General features: G+C 45.4%; 1 protein-coding gene across 5 annotated transcripts in view; it reads right to left on the bottom strand.

Moving 5' to 3' along the window:
* The window catches only part of BRPF3 (bromodomain and PHD finger containing 3), a 50,864-nt gene that overhangs the window by 3,905 nt on the left and 24,141 nt on the right, over positions 1 to 22,818 (bottom strand). For 2 of the 5 annotated variants that reach the window (XM_050956595.1, XM_050956591.1), the window contains exons 8-12: positions 21,628 to 22,131; positions 18,241 to 18,337; positions 7,932 to 8,029; positions 2,856 to 2,953; positions 198 to 352 (exon numbers count right to left, since the gene is read on the bottom strand). In XM_050956595.1, coding sequence (XP_050812552.1) covers positions 198 to 352; positions 2,856 to 2,953; positions 7,932 to 8,029; positions 18,241 to 18,337; positions 21,628 to 22,131 — 952 coding nt within the window. The remainder of the gene's footprint in view (positions 1 to 197; positions 353 to 2,855; positions 2,954 to 7,931; positions 8,030 to 18,240; positions 18,338 to 21,627; positions 22,132 to 22,818) is intronic. The other 3 variants (XM_050956592.1, XM_050956593.1, XM_050956594.1) reach the window with 3 other exon arrangements.

Here is a 22,818-nt window from a genome sequence, read left to right as displayed (position 1 = left end):
CTGCCCCACTGTCATGCATTCAGGCAAGGGAGAGGTGTGCAAACCCCTTCAATCAGATTTTTGTGATTGCTGTGTATTTAAAAACGCTCCACCTTAAATCTGCCTTAATAATGAGAAGCCTTATTAGGCCCCCTTGTCCTGAGATTCTGTTAAATCTTCCTTCTGGGCAGCCCATTCCGTGATGTCTGTTCACTCACCAGGTTCTCTTGTTGTCAAAGAACAGGACAAGGAAGAGCTTCTCTTCTGCCTCTGTCTGCTTCTGATCCCCCAACTTCAACACATCCAGGGGAGGGACAGGGATAGGGACTCCGTTGTGAAGGAGGCCCTCGCGCGGCATCTTGGGATCAATTATCTGGAGAGACAGATGAGGCGCATGGTCAGTATTTTGAAAGCCTCACCAGAGGAGCCTCCTGCAAGTTCAGCCTAAGAGCACAGCCCTGCTCTGTGCTGCCTGAGCAAAAAGGCACTGGAGGGAGGGAACCGGCAGGGAACAGGAGGGAGGAAGAGGATGCAAAAGAGTTCAGACTTTTGACAGCAGATGTGGGATTTCCCAATGCAAAATACATTTGTGCGAATGGGAGGGCTCTTGATCTACTCAGCACCAGAGATTAAACAACTTCATAGCCAAGCTAAATGCAGTCTGAAGCCAATGAGTTTACATGGGATATCAGTCAGGACAGAAACGGGCAATGGGAGCCATATAAGCACCTAAGATAGTTAGATAGTCATTATGATTATAATGTAATAGTTGTACTACAGTAACAATCAGAGGCTCTGGTCAGGATCAAGGTCCCATTATGCTAAGCATGAAGCCCTGAAGAGAAGCAGAGAAAATGTAGCTTATCTATACTCTTTCTCTTTCAGTATGTCCAAGCCAGATGGTTAAAGTAATCTATGACACATAAGCAAGAGGCACCCTCCTGCTCCATTTGAGTAACTCCCCGCACAGAGTCTTTGTAGAAGAGAGTTTGTCTCTAGGGCGTATGCAGTATTGTGGGAGACCCATAAGGTCTCCAGCCCAGAGGCTAATTTTGAAAGGGGAAGGACTTGAACGTACAGCTTTGAGTGAGGTACTGTCACAATACTGTATTTTAAAATATACTTTTTTGGTAGTCAATAACTTAGTATAAACCCAGTGTTTTATTATTTAAATTCACACAGTAAATGTAACAAGATTATTGCATCCAATAGACATAAGTTGATCTCACTCGTGCCAGTTTTACCCGGCTGCAACTCCACGGACTTCAGTGGAGTCACTTCTGAATTTACACTGGTACCAAATGAGAATCCGGTCTAGTATTTCAGAAGTGTTGACAGGCAGTGCCACATCCGGGGGTACTCTGGCCAAAAATACAGATGTAAAAGCAAACGTGTCAATTCTCTCCGTATAAGGCAGGAATGCCAATGTGCCCAACATTTACATTAGGTCAGACGGGGAAGATGAAACTGCAGAAACCAGATATGAAACCAGGTCCAGTCTTCTGTGCTTTCTGACCTGGGTGCAGAGGTGCAGCCTACTGACTTGGATGACCTGTTGGCCACTGACACTGGCCAGCTGGACAAATTTGACAACACTCTTCCACAGCACAGCAGATTGTGTCCAGTTTCAACCATGACATAAGACTCTGTCTATACGGATATAACTGTTTAAAAACCAAGCTTTGACACAGTCTAAACTCTGCTTGTGGCCAAACGAGGATTTAAAATGTCTTAGTAGGCCAATATGAGACAGCACAGAACAATTGTTCTCTACTTTGGGCTCCTACCTGGGCTAGGAACAAGGATTATGAACGCCACTCTAGCATAGTTCGGTCCTGTCTACAGTGACTGGCCAAACAGTGATGGAATTCTGCTTGGCCACAATCAAGTATAAACCCTGGTTAAGCTCTAGCATGGTGTGAAACATCTACTGTTACACCAGTGTAGATGGGCGCCTTTGTACTTTCCACCCCTTTGTCTACAATAGCTTTCATTTCCTACAATTTTCCATCCAAGAGCTCAAAGGGTAACCAGCGACCATCAATTTTTTGTCTATCCTAGCACTCCCAACAATGCAGATGCACGAGTGGTAGCCACACTGGGAAATTACACAGACAAGGGGAACAAAAAATTCAGCTTCTTGAGAGATGTCTTTGTAAAATGCAGCAGAAACTGTGAAGAGTAGAATCACGCTTACTGCCTATCTGGCTCCTGTTCAAACTTATGTCAAAATTCTCTCTTTATTGCTTATTTAAATAATGCTTGTAAAACATAGTGCTAACTGCGCTTTTTAGCACTAGCTGTGTTCATTGTCTTAGACCATGAACTCTAGCACGTTTTCTTTAAACCCCGGATGCCAGTCTACAGACTTCTTAGCAACAGCCTGTGCACCAATCTCGAAAGGTACTAAGGGACTGTTGTTCAAAAGGCCAGGTGCCTAAGGCTTGGCACAAAAATGTGGCCGCAACAGCATATTTGCACATGCAATTATTGTAATTGTACACATTCATTGGGTATCTGCACATGCAAATGGCCAATTAGGAATATACATGTGTGACTGCAGCAACTATGCAAGCAAAGTGTGTAATTGCACATGAATGTTTCATGTGGCCAACAGCATAGATAGCTCTTGCAAGATAGGAGAGAAAGCGCTCATTGCTTGGCACCAACAGATTTATGTTTTGCAACATTTTCCCAATGGTCTGAAACAATGAGCAAAATGGCAGTTGACAGCGCGAAGGAAAGAACCAGGCATTACGTGATCTGGGGGAAGTTTCTCTTTTCTAACGGGCTATGTCGCATCCCCAGCGCTGGACTCTGCGTTGCTAAAATTGCTGCAGCAGCAAAGGAGGAACCTGTGTGACAGGCGTACTTACCAAGGCAGGGTAGGACGGATAGCCTCGACACTTTGCCCACACCAGCTCCAAAGGTTCCAGTTCAGTATGGCTCTCAAAGGGCATCAGGAGGTTTCTCCCTAAGGGATCACAAAGAAACACGGCTTGGAAGTGCCTGAAACCATTAGTATAGAGAAGATGGGAACAGAAGAAACATCTCTGCCTACGAATTCAGACACAGCAGCCTACACATTCTCCAAAGCAACCAGCTAACACAGATGAGACTGCTGTTGTGGCTAAAATACACGAGCAGAATTTCTGGCTTGCTTTTTTAAACCAGTTGCTATGTGGTAAGAGCACAGCTGAAATTTCACTGTGTTCAAAATAAACCTACATCCGCCCCACTGTTTACCCCACAAATAGATACATGTCACCACGAGTACGTGTGCGTCTACATCATTTTATAATCAGCACCATTTTCCTGATGGAGGGCTGACGCAAAATGAAAAGTCACTTGTTTTTGCCTTCTGCTGCCACTCCATATCCCTGCTCTGAGGCTCTATATTGTTGTGCAACACCAGAAACAGAGCTGCTTCTCATCCTCATGCAGAGCACGGGGTAAAGTAAGCAGGAAGGGAGTCTCCACCACCTCTCCATGCCTTAGGTAAGTAGCAATCCCACACAGTTCCCCCTCCTCTTGGGATGGTGCAATGAGAGCCCCCGCTCTCAGGCTAATCTATTTTAATTACTGTGCTGGACAATCTGGCTTCATGACTCAGATCTTGGAAGTTGAAGACTGGGATCTGTCCACTTGTGACTATAAGGTCAGTTGTGTGGAGATTACTATTATATTATTATTATTTGTATTACCGTAGTGCTAGGAGCCCGAGTCATGGACCAGGACCCCACTGTGCTAGGGGCTGTACAAACACAGAACAAAAAGATGGTCCCATTGCCTGGAATTTCCCCAACCATCTCCAACTTGACACGAGGTAGGTCTCACTAGTCCCATGCCAACCTTGCTTTCTTCTGATGCAAAATGCGCATGGCTTTGCCTCTGGGATGCCTTTGCAGCCAGTGCAGCCCTGCTTGGACCCAGACCAACAATATTTTATAAATCATTACTTCCCTAATAGTAAATCTGTGCTCCAGCTCCTCCAAATTCTGAAACACTCTGACTTGGCTCAGCAGGGTCCCCAGTACAGCTCTCACAACACCAGGGAAAGGTGAGCAAAGAACAGCTGAGAAGGTGGTAAGTGCTTTTCCTTCTGATCTCATTTCCCAATACAACATTTTCAACAGTGGTGCTTCAGTTAAAGTTTTATTAAAAATGCAATACGGTGATTTAGAAACACACACATCTAAGAAACCTGTTAATCAAAAGGTAGTGTTAAGACCTGTAGCTGACTTCAACTGCAGTTGTGGGGGAATCAACACCTCAGGCTCTATGTGATTTCTAAGCAGGACTAAGATTTTTCACTGAATTTTTTAAGAAGAGTCACAGGGTGATAACAGTGGTACATGTAGCTTGATGACAGGTGGAATAGTTCTGAACAGAAGAGTCACCAAAGCAGAAGATACTTTTGTAAACACCAGTACAAATAATGGGTAACATTCACTCTTGTGCAAAGAGCAGACTCAAAGCATTTCTCATCACTTCAACCTTCAAAATAGGGTTTAAGTGTAACTTTCGTGCAGGGGTGAATTCCATTCATAACAAGAAGTGCTTGGGGGAAAGATGTGGTTTGACGCCTTTTAAATTTTTTGAAAGGAAAAAAAAGAGGAATCTTAGGCTTGTCTTCATGATCAATCGATTTGCAGCAAGCTGGGGCATGAATCTACCCCGCACTAGCCTGCCATAGACCAACTGTCTATGCGCACCCTGCTGACGCACATAAATGTTTAATTAATGCTCTTTGAAACAGGACTAGACCAAAGCACACCAAATAACTGTTAATGCACATGCGGACAATTAGTCCGCGGCAGTCTAGTGCGGGGTAGATTCACACCCCAGCTTGCCATAAAATAAATGGTATTATAGATGAGCACATAAGAATGGCCATACCGGGTCAGACCAAAGGTCCTTCTAGCCCAGTGTCCTGTCTTCCGACAGTGGCCAGTGCCAGGTGCCCCAGAGGGAATGAACAGAACAGGTAATCATCAAGTTAAGTCCTTAGTTGTGTTTTTATATGCAATGCAGGGTTTAGGGGAGCTCTTGCTTCCCACGGTTGAAAGGAACCAGCCAAAACGATTTGAGATACTTGAGGTTGGATACTCAATGATCCAGAGTTGTCAAACAACGGCAGAGGTGCTTCAGGGGTCAAAAGTCTTGAGAGCTGGGGAGTTTCTCACAACACTTATACTGGAGGCACAAGGCACAGGAATGATAATCCTGCACTGATGATTTCATTACAGCAATATTAGCCCCATTATAAAACTGCAGAAACTCAGGCACAGAGAGGTGAAGTGATTTGCCCCAGAGTGCACAGCAACTCAGTGGCAGAGCTAGGAGGAGAATCCAGGGGTTCTGTGTACCAGTTACCAGCTCTACCAACTAGACACATCCATTTAAGATGTTGTTTTATACTCCTTTGTGTTATCACGGTGTTGTGGCTGGGCTTCTAGCCTCTGTCAGCCAATCACGCAATCCCCAGTTTTACTGTGCACCTCACAGTGAGGTTTATTCAGCTATTTTACCACCTACGCCACACAAACCTCTAAAATATCAACAGTTGTGAACATTAAAACAAAACAGCCCCCACAAAACACCCATGGAAGATCTCGTAATCGATGGGTCCCATGGCAAAAGCCCAGTCGTATTAATGCCATAGTAATATATATCGTCAGACTTGCAAGATCAGAACCTCTTAATTCATGGGATAGGGTCACCATAACTCCCTTCTAATACCCTAAATTGCAGCTCCAACCACATGCCTGAATCAAGAGAAACCTTTAATATAGAAACACTGATCAGATTCAGTTCTAGATTAAATGGGTGCAACTCCCATAAAATGAAATCATCAGAGATTAATTTGGCCCAGTAAGCCCCAGAACAAAATTATAACGGCTCAAATCCACCCCTAGTGAATCTCTACTGAAATCAGCGACGTTACACTAGGGATGAATCCGCACCACTGTTCAGACAGCGGGATTTTTTTCAATGGAGTACAAACACACAGACTATTCTGCTGTCACTTATCTGGCTGCTTAATCCCTGCAGGCAATGTCTAGCTCAGGTGGATGGAATAAGATTAGCTACCATTTTTATCATAGCCAGAAGGGCTGCAAAAGTTCCATGTGGGGGTGTAGCGAGGCAGTGGGATATCCCACAGCCCCGCTGCGGGACAAACCTTTCTCAACCCTGCTGTGGGCCAGGCCACCGGGGCCTGCGCCCGCCCCTCAGAGGTCACGGCGCAGACCCAGAAGTACAAAAGCTGACCCGCAGAACCCAGTGGGCCCCCAGCTCCCGCAGCGGCCAGAGGCCTGCGGCCCCGGCTCGCCGACGCTCACGCCCGGCCAGCTGAGCCTGCCCTGCACTCAATACCCTGAGGAGGACCAGCTGAGTCTGCCCCACGCCAGCAACCCCGAGGAGGACTGGCCGGGACCGCCCCGCTCCAGCTACCTGGAGGAAGAGCCGAGTCTGCCCCGCGCCAGCAACCCCGAGGAGGACTGGCCAGGACCGCCCCGCTCCAGCTACCTGGAGGAAGAGCCGAGTCTGCCCCGCGCCAGCAACCCCGAGGAGGACTGGCCAGGACCGCCCCGCTCCAGCTACCCCGAGGACCCGCTGAGCCCACCCGTGAACACTTACCCTGAGGAGCCAATGGTGGTTGACCCCTCTGCTGACACCACGACGACTCAGGTACTCGATGAGGGGGAGAGTGGAAGTGGCCCGGGGGTAGCCGACCCCAGTCTGGCTGCAACACTGCCAGAACCAATGTCAGTGTGTTGAGGCTTGGATCCCCACTGACAGCAGCGCCTCCACGCCGCTGCTAGGGCCCCAGGCCAGGACACAGTGGAGTGGGAGGGCCTGCGTCCCCCTCTGCCACCCAACTTGTGGGTGGCAGGCTCCCCCTTTTGCCTGCTCTGAGGAGGCTGAAAGCCACCTAGTGATTTACTGTGTTTGCTGCCCCGCCCTGACCTAAGGGCCGGGCCTAGAACTGTTATTGCTCAGCCCTGCCTAAGGGCCTGAGCCTATTGACTCACGTTGGTTGTTGCCCCGCCCTGACCAGGGCCCGGGTTTAAGGCTACTGACAGCAAGGCGGTGGGATATCCCACAGCCCCGCTGCAGGACAAGCTGCGGCCGCGCCGCGTCACAGGGGGACACATGACTAATCTGCTATCTGCTGGCCTCTGAGAAGGAGTTTTAATTAATGTGAATTTCCCAGGGTGAGAGAGTCTCTGCCAGAGGTGAACGGTCACTTTACTGTAGAATGCAGACTACAGACTGCATCAGAAGTCAGAATGAATCAGAGAAATACATACATAGGATGACCTAAGTGAGGATGAGGTTGGGAAATATATGATGCATTTTTTCTTTTGCTATCCCAATGTGAGGTTAAAACACACAGAACTCTGCCAGAAATTCAAACTTCCCCAGAAGTGCGCCGGCCATGTAAAGCTTATCTCAGCAGCAGTTTGCTGAGTGTACAATGTCCTTGACAATAACAGTTTCCATTGAGATAGGAGATGAGTACAGTGGCTATAAAGAAGGGGATAGATGTATAGTAGAGAGTTAAGATTCTGATCTTAGCTGCACCTGTGTAAATCTGCAATAACTCCACTGACTGGCCTCAGTACCTGAGATCAGAATCTGATCATGGGTGTGCTAGAAAACCAGAGAATTGCCTTGGGTAATATTAGAAGAGTGTGGCTTAATGACACTGATCTATGGCACACACTGACAAGGAAAGTAGTGATAGCAATAGGACAGTGAACAGCCAAGAAGTCAGCTTCAGAGATGGCGCTCCTTTTATTCGTATTAGTTATTATTTGTACGGTGGTAGCGCCTCAGAGTCCCAATCACAAACCAGGACCCAGAGTGCCAGGCACTGTACAAACATAAAAGAAAACAAGACTGTGTCTGCCACGGAGAGCTTCTTCTATAGACATTATTCTCACCTGAGCTGCTGAAATCAGAGTCTCCATTCACACCGTCCAAGAAGGGGACCCGAGAAAGGGCTGGCTTCCCTCGACTACGTTTGGGAGGAGTCAAACCGCTGTTAAAAAGGAACAAGAAGTCGAGTGTTAGGGAAAGCAAGATTTCACTACAAAATACAGCTGAGTTACAGGATTCCCAGCTGTTAGGAAAATGCTGGGAAATGATTGGACTGATGCAATCTCGATATGAAAAGAACACTAAAGGTCTGTTTTCAGCAGGCCTCGTTAAATGCTCCAGTAAAATTTGCCAATATATCTGCTTTGATATATTTTTGTGGGTGCAGTTAAGGAGACCTGCTGAACTTGAGGGAGAAACCCATCAAAGAAGTGTACACTAAGAGTCAAATCTATAACACTTGAACTCAACAAGTTTACCTAGTTTGTGTTGGGACACTCGACCATAAAAGAGTAGCCAACATCTTTGAAACAAATACTAATGGATAAATAGGGCTTCAGTATCAGATTTTCAAGATCTCTTTTTCCTTGTTCTTTATTACTGAGAACATTTATGAAAACAGCATCCCTACAGCTGAAGAATTTAGTAACTCTTGATTTTTGTTCCCTAGCTGAAAATTTTCATTTGTAACATTATAGTAATTTCCTAGTTTATTTCCTATTTATTTTTCAATTATTTTAAAACACTAAAGAGAACTGACCCTACATAGAATAATTGTATATGTTTTCCACGAGGCATCAGGCTAGTTTTCAATTCCTTGTTTTTGTGTGCATACCACAACTCTAATGTCATTTCTGAGATGTGAATTGCTTGTAATTATAATAAGCATTTACACAGCACTTTTCATCTTCAGAGTGTATTACAAAACATTAACTAATCTTTACAATTCCCTTGTGAGCCAAGTATCATTTCCCCCATTTTATAGGTACAGAAACAGGCAAGGTGAAGTGACACCAAATTCCGGGCTACTGGTCCTGTCCTTAGACCACTGGACCATTCTTACTCCTTTAAGGAACTTTCAGTGAATACAGAAATATCTACCTAATCAGTATCAGAACTAATGATGAGCCCAGTTCTCCCACTTCTACTCACATTAAGTAGTAAGGTAACTGCCTTCTCTTCATGTGCCAATATATTTATGCCTATATCTGTAATTTTCACTCCATGCATCTCCATGTAATTTTCACTCCAAACGTATGCCCAAATAAATCTGTTAGTCTTTAATGTGCCACCAGACTCCTCCTTGGTTTGTGGATGCAGACTAACACGGGTACCCCTCTGATACTAAGTAGCACCTTACTCTGTGAGTAGTTCCATTGATGTCGATGTCCCATTGGCTCATCAGGACAACATATGGAACAAGAGTCTACTCAACCTAACTAAGAGTGGCAAAACTGATTAGATCATATTATTTGCAGGACGCCCACTATAAAGGATGATGAAAACGTGCACCGCTCAGGGAGAGAACTTGGAGGCACTATGCCTCAGAGAGGCTCAACATCTGGGGTTGCCAACTTTCTACTCGCACAAAACTAAACACCCTTGCCCCGACCCCTACTCTGCCTCTCTCTGAGGCCCTGCCCCCTGCTCACTCCATCCCCCCTCCCTCACTCGCACTGGGCTGGCTCAGGGGGTTAGGGGATGTGCGAGGGGGGTGAGGGCTCTAGCTCGGGGGCGGGGTGTCAAGATCAGGGGGGTGGGATTGAGGGGTTTGGGGTGCAGGAAGGGGGTCTGGGCTGGGGGGTGGAGCTGAGGGGTATGGGAATATGGGAGGGGGCTCTGGGTTGAGGCAGGGTGTTGGGGGAGGGGAGTCTAGGCTCTGAGTTGGGGGTGTGGGTTCTGGGGTAGGGTCAGAAATGAGGGGTTCAGGGTGCGAGAGGGGAATCCAGGCTGGGGCAGGGGGTCAGGGTGCAGGGGTGTGAGAGCTCCAGCTGGGGATGCAGGCTCTGGGGTGGGGCTGAGAGGTTTGGGGTGCAGGAGGGTGCTCCAGGCTGGGACTGAGGGGTTCGGAGGCCAGGAGAGGGATCAGGGCTGGAGCAGGGGGCTGGGGTGCACAGGGGTGTGTATGTGCGTGTCAGGGGTGCAGACTTCAGGCAGTGCTTACCTCAGGCTTCTCCCAGAAGCAGCAGCATGTCCCCCCTCCAGTTCCTATGCGGAGGGGTGGCCAGGTGGCTCTGCGCACTGCGCTGTCCGCAGGTGCCACCCAAAAGCTCCCATTGGCCGTGGTTCCTGGACAATCGGAGTTGCGGAGCTGGCACTTGGGTTGGGAGCAGCACACGGAGCCCCCTGGCTGCCCCTGTGCCTAGGAATTGGAGGGGAGACACACTGCTGCTTCCAGGAGCCATGCAGAACCAGGGCAGGCAGAGGGCCGCCTTAGCATGGCTACACTGCCAACTGGACTTTTAACAGCCCAGTCGGTGATGCTTACTGGAGCTAGCGGGGTCCCCTTTTTGACCAAGCATTCTGGTCAAAAAACGGACACCTGGCAACCCTATCAACATCTGAGAAGTATGGGGAATAAGCAGGAAGAACCGGAAGTATGGGGAAATGACAGGAAGAATTTAGAAATACTAGTGAATAAACACAACTATGACATAATTGGCATCACAGAGACTTGGTAGGATAATACAAATGACTGGAATATTGGGATAGAAGGGTACAGCTTGCTCAGGAAGGACAGGCAGGGAAAAATGGGAGGAGATGTTATTTTATACACTTGGACTGAGATTGAGATGGAAATAGGAGACAGACTTGTGGAAAGTTTCTGGCTAAGGATAAAAGGGGTAAAAAACAAGGGTGATGTCATGGTAGGGGTCTACTACAGACCATCTACCCAGGAAGAAAAGGTGGATGAGGCTTTTTTAAACAACTAACAAAATCATCCAAAGCACAGGACTTGGTGGTGATGGGGGATTTCAGCTACTCAGACACGTGTTGGGAAAATAACACAGCAAGGCACAGATTATCCAACAAGTTCTTGGAATGTATTGGAGACAATTTTTTGTTTCCGAAGGTGGAGAAAGCTACTGGGGAAGAGGCTGTTCTAGATTTGATTTTGACAAATAGGGAGGAACTGGTTGAGAATCTGAAAGTAGAAGGCAGCTTGGGTGAAAGTGATCATGAAATGAGAGAGTTCATAATTCCAAGGAATGGTAGGAGGGAAAACAGTCCAATAAAGATAATGGATTTCAAGAAGACCGACTTTAGTAAACTCAGGGAGTTGGCAGGTAAGATCCCATGGTAAGCTAGTCTAAGAGGAGAAACAGTTCAGGAGAGTCAGCAGTTTTTCAAAGAGATATTAGTAATGGCACAAGAGCAAACTATCCCACTGCACTGGAAAGATAGGAAGTATGGCAAGAGACCACCCTGACTTACCCTTTAATGATCTGAAACTCACAAAAAAGATTTGAATTACAGTGATCTCCTAGGGTACCCAGGGCGGGAAAGATCTGGGAGGAGGTAAAGAGGGGGAAGGGAATGGTTTATTTCCCTTTGTTGTGAGACTCAAGGAATCTGGATCTTGGAGGTCCCCAGGGAAGAGTTTGGGGACACTAGAGTCTATCAGATGCTCTACTTAAGTGGTGATTGGTGGCAGCCTATCAGATCTAAGCTGGTAATTAAGCTTAGGGGAATTCATGCTATTACCCATATTTTGGACACTAAGGTCCAGATTTGGGAATTATACTATGACATGGTGGCAGCGTGTGTGATAAGAATCCAAAAGCCAGTAAGATTATTAATTTGCTTCTCTGCTAGCTGGTTATAAGCAGAGGGTAGGGGGTTATTTTTTTAAACTGCAACCAGAGAATTTTTTTTTCCTTGCTTCGGTCTGGCTGTGCATAGATATGGCCTCAGGCAAGGGCCATTAAGTTTAACAGGGGTCTTTTGTTAGACAATAGAACTCCAGCTGTGAGTCAACTACACCAGCAGAACACACATGCAAATGAAGGTTTTCCTTTTGTTCTAGTTTTATTCCGGAAGGCTTGTTAGAAACACTCTGTTGCTTAGCAACAGAGCAGGCAGCAGAGGAACAGTAATTCAGACAGTAAACCAGCAGAGGGCACCCCAACACAAGAAAACAGGAACCATGACTTCCAGGACAAAACGGGATGCAGTCAAGTGGACTAATGAGCCTCAAAAGGCCTTTACCCAGCTTAAGACAACGCTCATGTCGGACCCTGTGCTAAGGGCCCCGGACTTTGACAAGCCATTCCTAGTAACCACAGACACATCTGAGCGTGGTATAGGAGCAGTTCTCATGCAGGAAGGACCGGATCACAACTTCCATCCTGTCGTGTTTCTCAGCAAGAAACTGTCTGAGAGGGAAAGGCACTGGTCAGTCAGTGAAAAGGAATGCTATGCCATTGTGTACACCCTGGAAAAGCTACGCCCATACGTTTGGGGACGGCGGTTCCAGCTACAAACTGACCATGCTGCGCTAAAGTGGCTTCATACTGCCAAGGGAAACAACAAAAAAGTGCTTCGATGGAGTTTAGCTCTCCAAGATTTTGATTTTGAAATTCAACACATTTCAGGAGCTTCTAACAAAGTAGCTGATGCTCTCTCCCGTGAAAGTTTCCCAGAATTCACTGGTTGAAATTTGTCCTTAAAATGTAGCAAGTCTTGTAGTTCACATACTTAGTAGTATATATAAAGGTACATGTGTTGTATTAATCTGTTTATTCTAAAGTTATAGGAAGAAATCACCGCCAGTGAGGTTCCCCACTGTCTGTGATTTGGGGGGCGTGTCATAAACAGATAGCTAAGGGTTAATGTCTCTTTCACCTATAAAGGGTTAACAAACAGTGACCTGCAAACACCTGACCAGAGGACCAATCAGGAGACAAGATACTTTCAAATCTCGTGGAGGGAAGCTTTTGTTTTTGGGTTTGGGGTTTGGCTTTGTTCTCTCTGGGTCCTGGATGGGGCTAGAGGTGCAACCAGGTTTCTGCCAATCTCCCTGCTACAGTCTCTTATCTATTCAGAATTGTAAGTAAGAAAAGGCGGTCACAGTCTTTTAATTTGTTTTTTTTCCATTTGCATAAGTGTACTTGCTGGAAGTAGTTTAAATTGTGTTTCTGCTGGAGAAAGTTTCTTTCTATTGTTTATAAGTTGAAAGACCCTGTAACTGTTTACCATCTAAATTGCAGAGATAAACCTGTTACTTTTTTCTTTCTTTTTTTATTAAAAGTTTTGCTTTTAAGACCTGTCTGATTTTTTTCTCCTAGTTAAGGCTCGAAGGACTTGAGTCTGTGTACTCACCAGGGAACTGGTGGGAGAAAGGAAAGGGAGGAGGGAAGAAAAGCCTGCTCTCGGCGTTTATCTGTGTATCTCTCTCCGGGGAAGAAGGGAGGGGAAGTGGTGATTCAAGGATTTGAATTACGGTGATCTCCTAGGGTACCGAGGGCGGGAAAGATCTGAGAGGAGGTAAAGAGGGGGAAGGGAATGGTTTATTTCCCTTTGTTGTGAGACTCAAGGAATCTGGGTCTTAGGGGTCCCCAGGGAAGGGTTTGGGGACACTAGAGTCTATCAGGCACTCTACTTAAGTCCTGATTGGTGGCAGCCTATCAGATCTAAGCTGGTAATTAAGCTTAGGGGAATTCATGCTAGTACCCATATTTTGGACGCTAAGGTCCAGATTTGGGAATTATACTATGACAGTAGGTAAGATCCCATGGTAAGCTAGTCTAAGAGGAGAAACAGTTCAGGAGAGTCAGCAGTTTTTCAAAGAGATATTAGTAATGGCACAAGAGCAAACTATCCCACTGCATTGGAAAGGTAGGAAGTATGGCAAGAGACCACCCTGACTTACCCTTTAATGATCTGAAACTCAAAAAATAGTCCTATAAAAAGTGGAAACTAGGTCAAATTACAAAGGCTAAATATAAACAAATAACATAAGTATGTAGGGACAAAATTAGAAAGGCCAAGGCACAAAACAAGACAAAACTAGATAGAGACATAAAGGGTAACAAGAAAACATTCTACAAATACACTAGAAGCAAGAGGAAGACCAAAGACAAGGTAGGCCTGTTACTCAGTGTGGGGGGGAGGGGGGGAGGGGAGAGGGGGGAACAATAACAGAAAATGCGGAAATGGCAGAAGTGCTGAATGACTTTTTTGTTTCAGTTTTCTCCAAAAAAGTTTAGTAGCGATTGGACGTCTAACACAGTGAAAGTGAGGTAGGATCAGAGGCTAAAATAGGAAAAGAACAAGTTAAAAATTACTTAGACAAGTTAGATGTCTTCAAGTCAGCAGGGCCTGATGAAATACATCCTAGAATACTCAAGGAGCTGACTGAGGAGATATCTGAGCCATTAGTAATTATCTTCGAAAAGTCATGGAAGACAGGAGAGATTCCAGAGGAATGGAAAATGGCAAATATAGTGCCAATCTATAAAAAGGGAAATAAGGACAACTCGGCGAATTACAGACCAGTCAGCTTAACTTCAGTACCCAGAAAAATAATGGAGCAAATAATTAAGCAATGAATTTGCAAACAGTTAGAAGATAATAAGGTGGTAAGTAACAGCATGGATTTGTCAAGAACGAATTGTGTCAAATCAACCTAATAGCTTTTTTTGACAGGGTAACAAGCCGTGTGGAATGGGAGGAAGCAGTAGATGTGGTCTATCTTGACTTTATAGTAAGGCTTTTGATACTGTCTCGCATGACCTTCTCATAAACAAACTAGGGAAATACAACCTAGATGAAGCTACTATAAGGTGGATGCATAACTGGCTGGAAAACCGTTCCCAGACAGTAGAAGAGCATATCAAGTGGGGTCCCGCAGGGATCAGTTCTGGATCTGGTTCTGTTCAATATCTTCATCAATGATTTAGATAATGGTATAGAGAGTACACTTCTAAAGACTGCGGATGATACCAAGCTGGGAGGAGTTGCACGTGCTTTAGAGGATAGGATTAAAATTCGAAACGATCTGGACAAACTATAGAAATTATCTGAATTAAATAGGATGAAATTCATTAAGGACAAATGCAAAGTTGTCCACTTAGGAAGGAACAATCAGTTGCACACATACAAAATGGGAAATGACTGCCGAGGAAGGAGTACTGCAGAAAGGGATCTGGGATCATAATGGATCACAAGCTAAATATGAGTCAACAGTGCAACACTTGCAAAAAAAGCAAACATCATTCTAGGATGTATTAGCAGGACTGTTGTAAGCAAGACACAAGAAGTAATTCTTCTGCTCTACTCCACGATGATTAGTCCTCAACTGGAGTATTGTGTCCAGTTCTGGGCACACATTTCAGGAAAGATGTGGACGAATTAAAGAAAGTCCAGAGAACAGAAACAAAAATGATTAAAGGTCTAAAAAACATGACCTATGAAGGAAGATTAAAAAATTAGGTTTGTTTAGTCAGAAGAAAAGAAGACTGAGAGGGGACATGATAACAGTTTTCAAGTACATAAAAGGTTTTTACAAGGAGGAGGAAGATACATTTTCCTTATTAACCTCTGAGGATAGGACAAGAAGCAAAGGGCTTAAATAGCAGCAAGGGCAGTTTAGGTTGGACATTGGGAAAAACGTCCTAACTGTCAAGGTGGTTAAGCACTGGAATAAATTGCCTTGGGAGATTGTGGAATCTCAGTTACTGGAACTTTTTAAGAGCAGTTTAGACAAACACGTGTCAGGCATGGTCTAGATAATACTTAGTGCTGCCATGAGTGTAGGGGACTGGACTAGAAGACCTCTCGAGGTGTCTTTCAGTCCTGTGATACAATTCTATGATCTGTTGAGGGAGGTAACTCACTACACCCACTTAATAGGTGTAGTATATCTCCTTCTTCGGGGATGGACCCATTACTTTGCTAAGCCTCTAACCTCTCTGTCCTTTTGCTCCTGCAGGGGTGGAAGTCAGAAGCAATCCCTAAGCTCCCTGAAATTGTGGGCAGCCCTTACTTGCCACACATGGTATTTGTGCAGAGAAGTGTCTTTGTGTTCCTTCCAATGCAGCCGTGTGAGGACAGGGCCCACTCCAACCCTATAAGTGGTGGGGTGGGGTGGGGTGGGGGCGGGAAGGGATACATTCTGCTCACACGCTGTAGACTGTTTCATAGCCTGCTATCTCAGACCTTCTGAAATATTTGTTAAAGAAATTAAAAAGATTAGTGAGTACTGTGGACTATCTTTCTGCAAAATTGGGCTTTAAAATCACTACTATTTGTGAGTTACAAGAGCATCTAAGAAAATCATGTGAATTTGTTTTTTAAATTTTTTTTTATTAAAAAAAAAAGTATAAATCCAGACTGAATTTGCTGAATTTGGGTTAAAATGTGTTATGTTAAAATCAGTCCAGAACTAATTTCTGTTGACAAGCTGTACACCTCTGAAAACAGGTTCATAATGGAAACACAAATCAAATCTTAGCTACAACCACAAAATTATAGACATTGGTTGACAGCTAACATTTTGGAACACTCTATGTAGCTCCTAGAGCAGGGGTAGGCAACCTATGGCACGTGTGCCAAAGGCAGCACGTGAGGTGATTTTCAGTGGCACTCACACTGCCCGGGTCCTGGCCACTTGTCCGGGGGGGCTCTGCATTTTAATTTAATTTTAAATGAAGCTTCTTAAACATTTTAAAAACCTTATTTACTTTACATACAACAATAGTTTAGTTATATATTATAGACTTACAGAAAGAGACCTTCTAAAAACGTTAAAATGTATTACTGGCACTCGAAACCTTAAATGAGAGTGAATAAATGAAGACTCGGCACAGCACTTCTGAAAGGTTGCCGACCCCTGTCCTAGAGAAAAGTTTGCATCCTAAAAATGTTCTTGTGACTCAATGCCCCAGTGGAATAGTTTGTTAAGGGAAAACCATAGTGATTAGTTTTAAATTGTAGCCCCAATTCTGAAAAGGCATGTTTACGGGGAGAGTTTTATGCCCTCAGAGACCAAATAACATTGCAGGATCAGGGCCTTGCATGGCTAAATGAGTATTTTCTTAGGAAGGAAGAGAGGCCTAGTGCAGTGTTTCTCAGCTGGTTGGTCATGATCCCAAAGGTGTCACACAAGGCAATCGGGGGTTGTGAGATGTTGAAGATATAGAAAATTTTATTACAATCTAAAACAAAGGAAATCTTGCTTTGCCACTCACACACCTCCCCATTCAAGGTCAAGCATTCTCTGGATAATCACCATTATCACTGCTACCTGAAAACTCTTCACTTCAAATGAGGACGTCACCAACCTGAAAAAGTGATTATGGCTCTGGGCTGGGACTCACAAGACCTGGGTTCAGTTCTTTTCTCTGATACAAACCAGTTGTATGATGTGGGGCAAGACACTCATCTAGCCTGTCTCAGTTCCCCACCTGTAAAATGGGAACACTACCTTCCTACCTCACAAGGGTGTTGTGAGGGAAAAATCTATCAGTAACTGTGAGGTGCTCAGATTGTGAGCAGGGCAGTGTGATAGACAGAATCTACGGTCAGACCCCCAAAACAGAACAGTAATATCAATCATATCATATATACTTATGTCTATGTCAACTGTTTTCAGCCAAAAAGGGAGGTCGGGTGATCAGTTTACAGACGAGTCAGTCCTGCCTGAGGTGCCCAGAATGGAAAAGAGAACATCTTTTAAGCACCGCTTGAGAATGAATGCAGCAGTGCTGGTAAGTGATGGGGGCTCATCTTCACCTCAAGAGGGTTGGGCTGACCAGGTAGGACCTATGTTTCCCCAACTTTGGCTCTCTGGTAATGGATATACCTGTGTAAAAGCGGCGAGAGCATGTACATGCATATCATGTAACATGAGTCTACTATACACCAGTTACATCTAAAAAAATCAAACGCTGTCTTGGGATCTATGAACTGGCTTGAGAACTATATAAGGAGTGTAAAGCGTGTAAATGCAAGAGGCTTTTGGCTCTCAGCCCCAACATTAATACAGAAGTTAAGAAACAATTTGAACAGGACTTTACATGGTGAAGTTGCCTTAGAAAGAAGGGCATGGAAACCCAGTGAGAACATATAGGACTTACCTACACTAACACTTAGTTCGCAAAAAGCTGGGGTACAAATCTACCATGCACTAAGTGTCCGTGTGGACCCTACTGCTTCACACTGACAGTGCAGTCAGTCCCTAGAGCACTTTGATCCAGTTCCATTTCTAAGCGGGAGATCAAAACATCCTATGGAACTTTTAGTGCGCAGCAGTGGGGTCCATGCAGACATTTGGTGTTCGGTAAGCTAGCGTGGGGTAGATTTACACCTCAGCTTCGTGTTCGTGTGTAGACAGTACGTATTCTGGGGAAGGGCTCAGCGAAGGGGACTTACCTGCAGGCTTCAAATGCCAGCCCACTGCCAAGGCCAGAGCTGCACTCCGAGTCAGACCCACTTTCCATATGTTTCCCAAAGCCGTTGGTCACTCCTGCTGAGAAGACAGAAAAGAATAAGCCTAAAGGCCTGGTTTGCCTCTCCATGACCCAAGGATGCTTGAAGGGGGAGACCAAGAGGCATCACAACCTGTTCAGGAACTGTCACCCTAATGCTCTGGACCCTGCATCTCAGAAGGAGGGTATCATACCAATAGCCAGACTATTCCGCCCCCCACCCCCACACTTTTAAAAGAAGATCTTATTTAACAGTAAAGTGAATGCTAAACTCAGTTCCCCAGACCCAGCAGCAGCCAGCAGGGGTCTAGTAAAACAGCTTTTTTCCCTAACTATTTGGAACAATGGTTTAGCTTCAGACCAGGGGTGGTGGTCACCGTAGTCATTGGTACATTTCTCCGATCAGTTTCTAACTGCTGATGAGAGGGCACTTCTCACTTACCTTCCCTCTCCCCAGCACCTGCTGGTCTGTAACTCACTGGGATTACCAGAGGCGAAGCCTCTTGTCTGGACAACCAAACACCCGTTCTGGATAAATGAAGTGCTTTATTTACTGTTCACTGGACAGGCTGAAGAATGACACACGCAAATCCTGGGAGCATTGACTGACTGCTATGTCTACCCACGGCTAAACATGAAAACAGGCCTCTCACCACCTCTGTTCCCTTGGAAAGCAGCAGTCCCCCCACATTTCATACAAAAGGAGCCCCCTATGGCAGACCAGTATAGGGTACAACTAGCAAAGCAGAGTCAGAGGAGAGACAAAGCAAACAAATCATCTGCTTCTTCTGGGGCTGTCTGAAAAGAAAACGAGGCAGGAGCCCAGTTTTAGTGTCAAGTTGTGTCAGATGTGCCCATTAGTCAATGCACCCAGGATTTTCAAGCTCAGATCAACAGCTTGCCCATCAGTTTCAAGGTGCTTTACAAAGGTGATTGAGCATTATTACCCCCATTTTAAGGATGGGGAAACTGAGGCACAGAGCAGCAAAGTAGTTTGCTCAAATTCACACAGAAAGTCAGTGGCAGAGCTGGGAACTGAACTCCAGAATCCTGACTCCCAGTCTGGTGTCATATCTGCTGGAACACTAATGGTAACACATTCTGGCTACAACTAACAACCACAGGGATAATTATATTTTTTTTGCTAGAAAATCAAATCTGAGATTTAGAAAATGTCACCTTAGATAAAACCTTCTACCCTGGATTTCTGGATTTCCAATGCATAGTTCACTTGAATAAGCTAAGAGAGTAAGGAAGTGTAAGGAAGCAAAGGTCCATGGGTAGACCAAATTTCCCTCTTATCTTCTTTCTCTCAGGCCATTTCAAATGTCACTTTAACAATGAAACGGAATATTTAAACTTATTCCTCTGAACTCTAATATCCAAAGTTGGAAACACTCCCTAAGCTGGCTGGTTTTTCATTCTATACAACTGCAGAATTTACCAACTCAACAAAACATAACCCACACTGCAAGGACGTGGTGTTCTCTGATAAATACAAATGCAGGATCATCTTTCAGCTTACACAAGAAACCATAAGGAGACACAAACTCCAAAGAACAGGCAAGGACACACCTACAGTGAATGGCCAGTGAGGGCTTACAGGTCACCTTGGAGGCTGAGCACCATCATACGAGATGCATTCCATGGACACCAGAAGCAAAATTCAGAGCTGGTGTTAGCAGATGCAACTCCATAAGACTTCACCTGGAGTGAATCTGGCTCTAGGTACCAGGTCACACAAGTTTCAAACCAGGCTGTCAGAATTCTAACAGGAATAAACGTGACACTTCAGAGATCATCATCCATATGCCTGTGTCAACATCACTACAATCTCTGAACCAGTAAATATGGAACAAGGAGCCACTAGAAACATATTTCTGGGAGTCACCTGGTTCTAGTAACACAGGTCCCATATGCTTCAGCGGTAGTGCAAACTCTATGTATTACTTACACTCCTAACATTAAGATAAATCATCCAGGTTTGAAGTTGGGGAAGGGACTGGATCAAAAAAGCAACATTTCAGCTCATAGGAAAAAGAAGTAAACACCTGATCAGCAGTGAACTTCCTGATATCCTACCTAACTTTTTTTCTTTCTTAATTTCATCCTCTTACTCTTAGCTAAACCTAAGCCCACCTTGGACAGCTTTAAATCATTTTTCTCTGTCCTTTAAGTATCTGTAGATGGTTCTTGTGTGTCCCCCAACCAGGAGTCACGGCTTAGACAAACTGTACTTAACTCATTTCTTTTAATCTTTCCTGATAAGTCAATTCCACCATTCTGATTACTTTTCTCTAAACTCTCCAATTTGTTAACATCTTTCTGGCTGTGAGATGTCCTTGAATGATTGCAATATTCCAGGTGCGAGCTCACTAAAGTCTTACAAACAGAGGTTACTCTTATCTCCCAGCCGTGTGATGCTTCTGAATATGCAGCCCAAAATCACTTTGACTTTATTTGCTGTCTGATCTCTTTCCAGGTTTCCCCTACCAGTCATTATTTTTGCCTTGAATTGTTTTCACTCAGGCACTCCCCCACACTGGGAAGTGTCTTAAATTTGATCTCATTTAGCATTTCCTACCCACATTTTGAACCTCTAAAAGGGATCTTTGTATTTTTCTCTTCTCGCCAGACCATCTGTTAATTTAATTAAAATGAAGTTTAACATAGTAATGTCTCATCCAACACCAGATGCCATGCTGCGGAGAGCAGAGGCCCCTAAACTTCTATGGCTGTCCAGTCCATCATGCTCCCCCAGTCAGGGCCTCGGAGAGATGCCAGGGCCTAAACAAGTCATCGCTGTGGTAGGGAACTCTCACTCCTAGAGGGGGTCCCATCCATGTTCAGCTTTTAGGGCAGAGGGCATTGCAAGAAAGCATGCATTTCTAAGCCACTACTGGGGACTTTACTCAACCTGACGCTTCTAACAAGCACTACATTCAAAAATGAATAAATCACCTGCTGAGATATTAGTGCCAGGCTCATTGGGAGGTGGAAGAAGAGATGCAGCCTTTGTTGAGTGAAGGGGAGGCTCACATGTTTGCAAGCCACTCTCCCACCACCACTTCGTGGCTGGCTGCCGGAGTGCAATTCCTCTGGGTAGATTCCTACCTAAACATAGTTTGCCCCTAATTATTTAGCACTGGAGTCCTACGACACCCACTAATCACCAACCAGTTCAACAACCCCTTGGGGCAGCTGACCCTATGGGAGTTTGGAGACCATCTTTACAAAGGCAGCTGTGCCAGCTGGCCAAGAGAGTGGTGACCAGGCAGCCCTGCCCAGACTAGCTCCAGACACCCGCGGAAGAAAAGCCCAGAGGAGTCACCTGTCTCTCCTGACTGCCTGGGGGATTTCTCGCCATCACTCGCGCTGCAGCTCCCACTCCGCAGCCGTTTCCGGGCTTGTCGTTCACCCTCCGCACTGGAGGGGGAAAGCTGTCCACTCTGGGTGTGGTCCTCTCCATTCTCCAGGGGGCAGTCCAAACCCCTCTGCAGCTTCACCCCATTCTTAGCTTTTTTAAAAAGGACAGACGTACGCCTGCCCACGCCACTGAATGGGGGGCTGGCAGGAGCGTCCATGGCCTGAAGGGCCAGTCCGTTCAGTCCATTGTCACTGAGCAAGCGCTGGAAAGCGTGGCTCTCCCTCTGTAGTGCCTTCTTATCAAAGAGCTCGCCCTCTGATTTCATCCGCTTCTGCAGTCTGTTCAAGGACTTGCTTTCACTGATAGGTTTGAGCGTTGGAGGGTCCTGCAGAGAGTCCAGCTCAGACAGAGAGGGTGCAGGTCCCGTTGGCTCGAGGGTGGGTGGGTGTGGGGGCTTGGTGTCATCTGCTAAAGAAAGAAAGAACCTGCTTGAACATTTTAGAAAGTGTTAATCCCAAAAATACTGATAGCAACTCTACCTCTTTCCTATGGCATCAGGAAAGCCATGGGCTCAAACGATAACAGACGCCTGTCATTCTCCCTTACAGAAGGCACCCCGATAAAGATACAGGTCAGAACTAGAGTGCCCCCAGATGGAGAGCAAGTCCATCTTCTTCCACACTAGATCCATCTGCCATGTTGGTTGCATGCCTCATATCTCTATGGCCACTATCTGGGTATTTTATTTCCAACGTATGAAAGAACAACCTCAGATAGTAAGACACAGCAAAGCAGGGGAATGACAGATGTGAGACATTGGAAGTGTAGAAACTTCTAAAGACTATTATTTAGAGATATGCCAGACACTGTAGGCACAGGGATTATTTATAAACTTGCGCCTCTATAAATGTTATATGCATTTTTGTGAGCAAGGGATTGTATTTAAGCTCCATCAGGGGAGGGTTATCAAGCTTCCTCCAGGGACTACGAACAGAGGGAGGTAATTACTGCAAATCCAGTGACAAGTAACTCCAGAGAAGTACCACCCCTGGGAGGAATTGCATAGACTGGTTCAGGCCAGGTTCGAGAGGCCAGCAGATTAAAAAAAACCAGGATTTTGGTATAAAGAAGAGCCTGAACTGAGCCATAGCACCT

Source organism: Gopherus flavomarginatus, chromosome 5 (assembly GCF_025201925.1).
Source record: "Gopherus flavomarginatus isolate rGopFla2 chromosome 5, rGopFla2.mat.asm, whole genome shotgun sequence".
Lineage (NCBI taxonomy): Eukaryota > Metazoa > Chordata > Testudines > Testudinidae > Gopherus > Gopherus flavomarginatus.
Note: the sequence above shows the minus strand (reverse complement) of the source record. Positions and strands in the feature narration are given on the sequence as shown.